The 11,404-nt window shown below is 49.4% G+C and overlaps 1 protein-coding gene across 1 annotated transcript in view; it reads left to right on the top strand.

Moving 5' to 3' along the window:
- Window positions 1-421: 421 nt before the first annotated feature.
- The window catches only part of LOC147111335 (histone H2A), an 88,977-nt gene continuing 77,994 nt past the window's right edge, over window positions 422-11,404 (top strand). The window contains exon 1 of the mRNA XM_086002128.1: window positions 422-1,110. Within this exon, the coding sequence (XP_085858254.1) occupies window positions 729-1,109 (381 nt within the window). The 5' untranslated portion in view covers window positions 422-728 and the 3' untranslated portion in view covers window position 1,110. The remainder of the gene's footprint in view (window positions 1,111-11,404) is intronic.

Genomic DNA, 11,404 nt, shown 5'->3' with positions numbered 1-11,404 from the left:
GCCGCTTCTTGCAAAGTGCCATGGGGGCCTTTTGCTCTGCACTAAAGATGCGATAGAAATTCAAGTTGTTCTTGTTGCTGTCCCGCTCTCCAGGCCCGGAAAACCAAGACTGCACAGGGCAGAAAGCAATGAGGGAGATGTGTGAGGATACAAATAAATGAGAGTGTAATTTATGTGGGGTTTTTTTGTCTTCAAATACACGGTGAGCAGATGGTTTGGATGAAAAGCAGCCAACTCGCCCCACCCCCCCCAGCACACAGGCCTTCCCAGTCCAATGAGCTGTTTGCCTATGCGGCAATATGCAAATGAAGGATCCAAATTAACTCCAATGGGAGAGGGAGCTGGCCGGCGCTTGACCAATCCGGTGGCAGGCCGTGAGTTGTTTGTGACGTGCAGGTGGTTTATTAATATGCGGTGACGCGGTGGGGGGGCGGAGTCAATGCGGTTCTAGAAGCTGCTTGTTTGTTACATTGTAGCAGAAACAGACAAGCGGCTACATTTGTAGCAGAAATCGACAATAGAAACTGACTACATTGTAGCAGAAATCGACAATAGAAACTGACTACATTGTAGCAGAAATCGACAATAGAAACTGACTACATTGTAGCAGAAATCGACAATAGCATTCGACAAGCGGCTACTTTGTAGCAGAAATTGCCAAGCGGCTACATTGTAATCGGCCACAGCGACACTGTATCGCCGAGGCGGCTCTATAGCAGCAGTCGAAGATGTCTGGAAGAGGTAAGACCGGCGGCAAAGCACGGGCCAAGGCCAAGTCCCGATCTTCTCGGGCCGGCCTGCAGTTCCCCGTCGGCCGCGTCCACCGCCTGCTGCGGAAGGGCAACTACGCCGAGCGGGTGGGAGCCGGGGCGCCGGTCTACCTGGCCGCCGTCCTGGAGTATCTGTCGGCTGAGATCCTGGAGCTGGCCGGCAACGCGGCCCGGGACAACAAGAAGACCCGCATCATCCCCCGCCACCTGCAGCTGGCCATCCGCAACGACGAGGAGCTCAACAAGCTGCTGGGAGGGGTGACCATCGCCCAGGGAGGCGTGCTGCCCAACATCCAGGCCGTGCTCTTACCCAAGAAGACCCAGACTTCGAAAAAATGAGGCAATTGGGGGGGAGGGTTTGTTTGAGCAACTTCTGATTTGTTGGGGGTGGGTGGGGGAATTATTGGGGAGGGAGGGGTTCTGGATACATCAATCCCCAGTCCCGTCGCGCTTTGGTCTCCTTTTATCTCCGTGTAGTATTGATGTAACCGATCGCCAGCCTTTCATTTCCACGACGAACTTCGAAAAACTGAGAGGAAATCGACACAAAAGACTCGTGGTCAGAAAATCCGCTGTGCTTTGCGGAACCTGCCTGTGTCTTCACCATCCTGTGTGTGTGTGATTTTTTCTTTTGTACTTTGTGGAGTTCGCAAGAAATGGTTCCGATCCTGTTGTTGTTTGTTTAAATTAAAAGGGCGTCGTGTCTCCCGAGGAATTGTATTTTGCATTCCGAGTTGTAGCTGCTATATTTGCTGGGGTTTCTTTGTTTGTTTAAAGTTAAAGCCCTTTCAGTCAGGAACTAGCCGAGTGACTGACTGACTTTCCGAGGCTGGGGGAGAGCGAGTGTCTGTAGGTCCATTTTTCTCCCATCAGCTTTTATTTGACTTCCCAATACGGAGACTAGTTACTGCGAAGAAACACACTCTTTTAACTCTGTTTTGTTTAATGGGCTCCTTTTTATCCCATTGTTTTCCAGAGGAGAACCCATGGGATTCTAAGATGTTGTGTCTGTAGTTTTAGCACTTTAATCGCAGCCAGTGTTTTTTGAACTAGTTTTATTTTTTTTGTTTGCCGGGGGCTAATTGAAATAAAATTTATTAAATGCAATGCTTGGATTTCTTTCATCTTTTCTATTTTTTTGCGGGGAGGGGGAGATAAAGGAGGTTATACAGAGAAATAAGAAATCATTTGCATTTCTAAAGCGCTTTTCACCATTTCTATAGGCTGTTCCCGATGGCGGGGGAGTCCAGAACCAGGGGTCACAGTCTAAGGATAAGGGGTAAGCCATTTAGGACAGAGATGAGGAGGAATTTCTTCACCCAGAGAGTGGTGAACCTGTGGAATTCTCTACCACAGAGGGCGGTGGAGGCCAGTTCATTAAATATATTCAAGAAGGAGTTAGATATATTTCTTAAGGCTAAAGGGATCAAGGGATATGGGGAGAAGGCAGGGACCGGGTACTGAATTTGGATGATCAGCCATGATCGCATTGAATGGTGGAGCAGGCTCGAGGGGCCGAATGGCCTACTCCTGCTCCTATCTTCTATGTTTCTAGGACGTCCCAAAGTGCTTTACAGTCAATGAAGTACTTTTGAAGTGTAGTCACTTGTAATGTGGGAAACGCAGCAGCCAATTTGCGCACAGCAAGCTCCCACAAACAGCAATGTGATAATGATCAGCTAATCTGGTTTAGTGATGTTGATTGCTCGATGGGTCGAATGGCCTCCTGCTGTGCTGTAACCATTCTATGATAAATATTGGCCCCAGGACACCGGGGAGAACTCCCCTGCTCCTCTTCGAAATAGTGCCATGGGATTACATTCACCTTAAGAGGGAAGATGGGGCCTCTGTTTAACGCCTCGAGGCGATGCCTTTGAGAGTGCAGTACTGAGGGAGTGAGGGTACTGCAATGGTATCTGGGTTTGGGGTGGGTGGAGGGGGAATAAATCATCGTGGGCTCCCGCTGGTGTATGGGGGGGTGCACAGGAAGATGTACTGACTGGCAAAGCCCCTCGCTGTCAATGGCTGTCTAGATTCACATGGGTAAATATGATTGTCAGCAGAAACTGTGAGCTGTACAGAGGGTGATGATTCCATTTTTTTTGTTGAAAGGGGAGGAGATTAAAATGCAATGTAATGAGTCCAGCTATCAGGACATCCATTTTCTTGGGAGGGGGGAAATTCCCTGAAAGAAATGCTTTTCCTTAAATTGACTCAACTCTGCCATGTAAATATCGGATCCTTGGGTAGAGGTTTCCTGTTTGCTACTTGTCGCATGGTTCTAATTTTTTTATATACATTAGTTTTTATTTTTATACTGTATAAAATCACATTTTGTACAATAGTAATTTGGAAAATTCTCCCTCCCCCTTGGGAAGGTGAGTGTGATTCCTGGACCCCAATTACCCCCCCCCCCCCCCCGGACACAATACATTGCTGCTGATTTTTCACTGTCCCAACTTTGTTACTGGCCCATTCACAGCCTTGGTGTATCTGACTCTTCCTCTGTCACGTGTTGGGTTCGCTAGTCCAGCTCTCCCACACCCACCCCCTGCCCCCAGCCCCACCTCCTTCAGTTATTGTACAGAAACACTCCTGATGCTGTGTAAGTTGCCCTGATTATATACTGTGGGGCGGATTCCACGGGATGTCCAACATTTGGACGTGTGTAGCCCTCGGTCCAATTTCTGGCGACATGTAGAGAACAGAAATGCACGTCGGGTCGGTCTGCATTAGAATTGTGTGTGTAGCTGAAATGGGAAAGAGCAGGGGGAGTGGGACTAATGGGATCGCCCTTTCAAAGAGCCGATACCGGCAGGATGGCCTCCTTCTGCGCTGTGTGACTGGTTAATGCTTTGGGTTATAGGCAGAATTAACATTCGGAAGGATCCGCAACAGAAATCCCGAGTTGCTGTCTCTCTTCAGATGGTGACTGATTATTTGCCCCTCTCCCTCAATGCTCTGTAACATGGGCTGTGGATAACATTTCAGCTGACTGGGTGGGTGCAGGAGTGACTATCCCTCCTTTGCCCGGCTGAGGGGGGAATCGAACTTATTTGCTAATTTGCAATGATTTTTTTTTTCCTGTTTTGCTGACAGTGAACATCTGTAACAGCTGGGCGATGAGCAGGAGCCGGAGGGATAGGGAACACAAAACTACAGTGATTCCCAGCCGGATAACTGTCTGTGGTGAAAACTGTCAACAAAATGGTTGTTTACCCATGTAACTGAGTGTCATTCGTTGGACATGCAGCACAAGATTGTGAGCTGGGGTGAGCCCTGCCTGTCCATGAGACCCACCTCCTGCTCACTCCCTATTCCCACCAAACTGCTGACCACCCAACTTCCTTTTCTGGCTCACATTGTTAATGGTTCTCTCTCCTTGGGTACTGTTTTCCCCCCTCCCCTCAAATCTGCCATCATCGCCCCGCTCCTCAAAAACAACCCTTGACCCCCTCCGTCATTGCAAACTACCACCCCATCTCCAGCCTCCCTTTCCTCTCAAGTCCTTGAATCTGCTTTCTCCTCACCAATCCGTGCCCATCTTTCCCAGAATCCTTGTTCTAATCCCTCCAAATCAGTTTCTGCCCCGACCACAGTACAGAACAGCTCTCAAAGTCACAAATGACATCGTATGTGACTGACAAGGAAGCCTGTCGTTCTTGACTTGTCTGCAGCCTTTGATACGGTTGACCACTCCATCCTTCTCCAACGCCTCTCCTCTGTCGTCCAGCTGGGTGGGACTGCACTCGCCTGGTTCCATTCTTATCTATCTAATCGTAGCCAGAGAATCACCTGCAACGGCTTCTCTTCCCGCTCCCACATCGTTACCTCTGGTGTTGCCCAACGATCTATCCTTGGCCCCCTCCTGTTTCTCATCTACATGCTGCCCCTTGGCGACATCATCCGAAAACACAGCGTCAGTTTCCACCTGTACGCGGAGCACACCCAACTCTACCTCACTACCACTTCTCTCGACCCCTCCACGGTCTCTATTGTCAGACTGCTTGTCCGACATCCAGTACTGGATGGGCAGAAACTTCCTCCAATTAAATATTGGGAAGACCGAAGCCATTGTTTTCGGACCCACCACAAACTCTGTTCCCTAACCACTGACTCCATCCCTCTCCCTAACATCTGTCTGAGGCTGATCCACACTGTTCGCAACCTTGGTGTCATATTTGACCCTGGAATGAGCTTCCGACCACATACCCGCAGCATAACAAAGACCGCCTATTTCCACCTCCATAAAATAACATGACTCTGCCCCTGCCTCAGTTCATCCACTGTTGAAACCCTCAACCATGCCTTTGTTACCTTCAGACTCGACTATTCCAATGCTCTCCCGGTCGACCTCCCACCTTCCGTAAACTTCAGCTCATCCAAAACTCTGCTGCCCCGTGTCCTAACTCACACCCAGTCCCGTTCACCCATCACCCCCTGTGCTCACTGCCCCGTGTCCTAACTCACACCCAGTCCCGTTCACCCATCACCCCCTGTGCTCACTGCCCCGTGTCCTAACTCACACCCAGTCCCATTCACCCATCACCCCCTGTGCTCACTGCCCTGTGTCCTAACTCACACCCAGTCCCGTTCACCCATCACCCCCTGTGCTCACTGCCCCGTGTCCTAACTCACACCCAGTCCCGTTCACCCATCACCCCCTGTGCTCACTGCCCCGTGTCCTAACTCACACCCAGTCCCGTTCACCCATCACCCACTGTGCTCACTGCCCCGTGTCCTAACTCACACTCGGTCCCGTTCACCCATCACCCCCTGTGCTCACTGCCCCGTGTCCTAACTCACACCCAGTCCCGTTCACCCATCACCCCCTGTGCTCACTGCCCCGTGTCCTAACTCACACCCAGTCCCGTTCACCCATCACCCCCTGTGCTCACTGCCCCGTGTCCTAACTCACACCCAGTCCCGTTCACCCATCACCCACTGTGCTCACTGCCCCGTGTCCTAACTCACACTCGGTCCCGTTCACCCATCACCCCCTGTGCTCACTGCCCCGTGTCCTAACTCACACCCAGTCCCGTTCACCCATCACCCCCTGTGCTCACTGCCCCGTGTCCTAACTCACACCCAGTCCCGTTCACCCATCACCCTGTGCTCACTGCCCCGTGTCCTAACTCACACCCAGTCCCGTTCACCCATCACCCCCTGTGCTCACTGCCCCGTGTCCTAACTCACACCCAGTCCCGTTCACCCATCACCCCCTGTGCTCACTGCCCCGTGTCCTAACTCACACCCAGTCCCGTTCACCCATCACCCCCTGTGCTCACTGCCCCGTGTCCTAACTCACACCCAGTCCCGTTCACCCATCACCCCCTGTGCTCACTGCCCCGTGTCCTAACTCACACCCAGTCCCGTTCACCCGTCACCCCCTGTGCTCACTGCCCCGTGTCCTAACTCACACCCAGTCCCGTTCACCCATCACCCCCTGTGCTCACTGCCCCGTGTCCTAACTCACACCCAGTCCCGTTCACCCATCAACCCCTGTGCTCAATGCCCCGTGTAGCTAACTCACACCCAGTCCCGTTCACCCGTCACCCCCTGTGCTCACTGCCCCGTGTCCTAACTCACACCCAGTCCCGTTCACCCATCACCCCCTGTGCTAACTGCCCCGTGTCCTAACTCACACCCAGTCCCGTTCACCCATCACCCCCTGTGCTCACTGCCCCGTGTCCTAACTCACACCCAGTCCCGTTCACCCATCAACCCCTGTGCTCACTGCCCCGTGTCCTAACTCACACCCAGTCCCGTTCACCCATCACCCCCTGTGCTCGCTGACCTACACTGGCTCCCGGTTAAGCAACATCTCTATTTTAAAATTCTCATCCCTGTTTTCAAATCCCTCTAAGGCCTCGCCCCTCCCTATCTCTGTAACCTCCTCCAGCCCCAGAACCCCCGGAGAGCCGCTCCTCCAAATCTGGCCTCTTGTGCACCCGCAATATTCGTTGCTCCGCCATCAGCGGCTGTGCCAAAGCTGCCTGGGCCCTAAGCTCTGGAATTCCCTCCCTAAACCTCTCCACCTCCGCTTTTAAGTTGCTCCTTAAAACCGACCTCTTTGACCAAGCTTTTTGTCACCTGCCGAATTTCTCCTTATGTGGCTCAGTGTCAGTTTTTTTTTATAATGCTCTTTTGAAGCATCTTGGGATGATTTACTACGTTTAAAGATGCTGTATAAATGCAAGTTGTTGTATCATTCACAGTATCATTCTACCAATGCTTGTACAGACTCTTAGCCCCAACCCAACATGGGCAAGATGCCAGGGTTGATGGCTCAATGTGTCTGACACCCAGCACCGGAGACACGACAACTGACCTCAATCATCCTGGGTTAGAGTTGGGCTTGGCTGTGATGCCACCACAGACAAATAGCCTGTTCACGCTCACTGTGCAGCATGTTGATTTCAAAGCCTACATCCTTACCATCCACAGCCTCGCTCCGCCCGATCCCTGCAATCTTCACAACAAAAAGAAACATGCCTCTGCCTTTTGCTAAGAAAAATATCATGAAATGATTCACAGGAGCGAAACATCCTCTACACTGTCCCATCAAACATTCCCAGGGCAGGTACAGCATAGGTTAGATACAGAGTAAAGCTCCCTCTACACTGTCCTATCGAACACTCCCGGGGCAGGTACAGCACGGGTTAGATACAGAGTAAAGCTCCCTCTATACTGTCCCATCAAACATTCCCAGGGCAGGTACAGCACGGGTTAGATACAGAGTAAAGCTCCCTCTACACTGTCCCATCAAACATTCCCAGGGCAGGTACAGCACAGGTTAGATACAGAGTAAAGCTCCCTCTGCACTGTCCCATCAAACACTCCCAGGGCAAGTACAGCACGGGTTAGATACAGAGTAAAGCTCCCTCTACACTGTCCCATCAAACACACCCAGGGCAGGTACAGCACGGGTTAGATGCAGAGTAAAGCTTCCTCTACACTGTCCCATCAAACACACCCAGGGCAGGTATAGCACGGGTTAGATACAGAGTAAAGCCCCCTCTACACTGTCACATCAAACACTCCCAGGGCAAGTACAGCACTGGTTAGATACAGAGTAAAGCTCCCTCTACACTGTCCCATCAAACACTCCCAGGGCAAGTACAGCATAGGTTAGATACAGAGTAAAGCTCCCTCTACACTGTCCTATCGAACACTCCCGGGGCAGGTACAGCACGGGTAAGATACAGAGTAAAGCTCCCTCTACACTGTCGTATTAAACACTCCCGGGGCAAGTACAGCACGGGTTAGATACAGAGTAAAGCCCCCTCTACACTGTCACATCAAACACTCCCAGGGCAAGTACAGCACTGGTTAGATACAGAGTAAAGCTCCCTCTACACTGTCCCATCCAACACTCCCAGGGCAGGTACAGCACGGGTTAGATACAGAGTAAAGCTCTCTCTACACTGTCCCATCAAACACTCCCAGGGCAGGTACAGCACAGGATTAGATACAGAACAAATAAGAACATTAGAAATAGGAGCAGGAGTAGGCCACTTGGCCCCTCGAGCCTGCTCCGTCATTCAATAAGATCATGGCTGATCTTGGGCTCAAAGCCACTTCCCCGCCCGCTCCCCATAACCCTTCACTCCCTTATCTTGCAAAAATCTGTCTATCTCCACCTTAAATATATTCAATGACCCAGCCTCCACAGCTCTCTGGGGCAGAGAATTCCACAGATTTACGACCCTCTGAGAGAAGAAATTCCTCCTCATCTCAGCTCTAAAAGGGCGACCCTTTATTCTGAAACTGTGCCCCCGAGTTCTAGATTTCCCCACGAGGGGAAACATCCTCTCTGCATCTACCCTGTCGAGCCCCCTCAGTATCATATATTTCAATAAGATCACCTCTCATTCTTCTAAATTCCAATGAGTATAGGCCTAACCTGCTCAACCTTTCTTCATAAATTAACTCCCTCATCTCTGGAATTAACTGAGTGAATGGTCTCTGAACTGCCTCCAATGCAAGTATATCCTTCTTTAAATAAGGAGACCAAAACTGTACGCAGTACTCCAGGTGTGGTCTCGCCAATACCCTGTACATGTGTAGCAGGACCTCCCTGCTTTTATACTCCAACTCCCTTGAAACAAAGACCAACATTCCATTTGCCTTTTTGATTACTTGCTGTACCTGCATGCTAACTTTTTGTGTTTCATGCACAAGGACCCCCAGGTCCCTCTGAACATTAGCATGTTGTAATCTCTCCATTTAAAAAATAATTTGCTTTTTTATTTTTCCTGCCAAAGTGGATAACCTCGCACTTTCCCACATTATACTCCATCTGCCAAATGTTTGCCCACTCACTTAGCCTGTCTATATCCCTTTGCAGGTTCTTTGAGTCCTCTGCACAACTTGCTTTCCCGCCCATCTTTGTATCATCCGCAAACTTGGCTACATTACACTCGGTCCCTTCATCCAAGTCATTAATGTAGATTGTAAATAGTTGAGGCCCCAGCACCGATCCCTGTGGCACCCCACTAGTTACCGTTTGCCAACCGGAAAATGACCCATTTATCCCGACTCTCTGCTTTCTGTTAGTTAGCCAATTCTCTATCCATGCTAATATATTACCCCCAACTCTGTGAACACTTATCTTATGCAGTAACCTTTTATGTGGCACCTTATCAAATGCCTTCTGGAAATCCAAATACACCACATCCACTGGCTCACCCTTATCCACCCTGCTCGTTACATCCTCAAAGAACTCCAGCAAATTTGTTAAACATGATTTCCCTTTCATAAAACCATGCTGACTCTGCTTGACTGCATTATGATTTTCCAAATGCCCTGCTACTGCTTCCTTAATGAAGGACTCCAGCATTTTCCCAACGACAGATGTTAGGCTAACTGGTCTATAGTTTCCTGCTTTCTGTCTCCTTTCTTAAATAGGAGTGTTACATTTGCGGTTTTCCAATCCGCTGGGACCTCTCCAGAGTCCAGGGAATTTTGGTATATTGCAACCAATGCATCCACTATCTCTGCAGCCACTTCTTTTAAGACCCTGGGATGCAGGCCATCTGGTCCAGGGGACTTGTCGTCTTTTAGTCCCATTATTTTACCAAGTACTATTTCCTCAGTGATAGTGATTGTCTTTAGTTCCCCCCTCCCTGTGGCCACTTGATTATCCATTATTGGGATGTTGTTAGTGTCTTCTACCATGAAGACAGATACAAAATATTTGTTCAGAATCTCTGCCATTTCCCCATTCCCCATTATTAATTCCCCATTCTCATCCTCTAAAGGGACCAATGTTTACTTTAGCTACTCTCTTCCTTTTTATATACCTGTAGTAGCTCTTACATTTAGTTTTAAAATTTCTTGCCAGTTTACTCTCATAATTGATTTTCTCTTTTTTTAGTCATCCTTTGCTGTTTTTTAAAAATTTCCCAATCCTCTGGTCTCCGACCAATCTTGGCAATATTGTATCCCTTCGTTTCAATTTGATACCACCCTTTACTTCCTTAGTTAGCCACAGATGGTGATCCCTTCTTGTAAAATATTTCTTTCTCACGAACATATTTTTGTTGAGAGTTAGAAAATATCTCCTTAAATGTCCGCCACTGCATTTCAACTGTCTTACCTTTGAATTTATTTTTCCAGTCCAGTTTAGCCAGTTCTGCCCTCATGCCATTGTAATTGCCATTGTTTAAGATCAGGACACTGGTTTGAGATACAACTTTCTCACCCTCTAATTGAATTTGAAATTCAACCATGCTATGACCACTCTTTCCTAGAGGATCCTTTACTATGAGATCATTTGTAAATTCTGTCTCATTACACAGTACCAGATCCAAGATAGCCTGCTCCCTGGTCAGTTCCATTACATACTGTTCACAGAATCACAGAAACCCCACAGTGCAGATGGAGGCCATTTCAGCCCATCGAGCCTGCACCGACACATATCCCACCCGATCCCCGTAACCCCTAACACCAACACATATCCCACCCTATCCCCGTAACCCCACGTATTTAATCCCCCTTCTAGGAAACCATCCCGGATACATTCTATGAACTCCTCCTCAAGGCTACCATGACCATGAGGTTGAAGCTCTCTCTACACTGTCCCATCAAACATTCCCAGGGCAGGTATAGCACAGGTTAGATACAAAGTAATGCTCCCTCTACACTGTCCCATCAAACACTCCCAGGGCAGGTACAGCACGGGTTAGATACAGAGTAAAGCTCCCTCTACACTGATGCTACAAGTTGCCTCTGCCGCAGTGCTGGAATTGCTCCCTCTACTACATCAGTGTAACATCTTTCCACTGTCTGCCTGGAGACAAGCCCGATTCCACCCTCGCCCAATATCCCCACCTACACTCTCCAGCACAGGTGATTGGATGGTGAACAGAAGCAGGAAACCTGAGCCGATTTTCCCCACCAGAGCCCAAGGCCAAGTGGAAACTGTCACCCCGGCTCAACCACAACAGACTGCCATTCAATTCCGCCAGATATTTACCAAGAATAACGAAAGAAATAGGGAGACTTGCATGTCTATAGCGCCTTTCACGACCTCAGGATGTCCCAAAGCGCTTTACAGCCAATGAAGTACTTTTGAAGTGTAGTCACTGTTGTAATGTGGGAAACACAGCAGCCAATATGCGCACAGCAAG

The sequence above is a fragment of the Somniosus microcephalus genome, chromosome 11 (assembly GCF_052327205.1).
Source record: "Somniosus microcephalus isolate GS21.2 chromosome 11, FLI_Smic_1.0, whole genome shotgun sequence".
Taxonomy (NCBI): domain Eukaryota; kingdom Metazoa; phylum Chordata; class Chondrichthyes; order Squaliformes; family Somniosidae; genus Somniosus; species Somniosus microcephalus.
The sequence above is the reverse complement of the archived record's forward strand: the minus strand, read 5'-3'. Positions and strand labels throughout refer to the sequence as shown.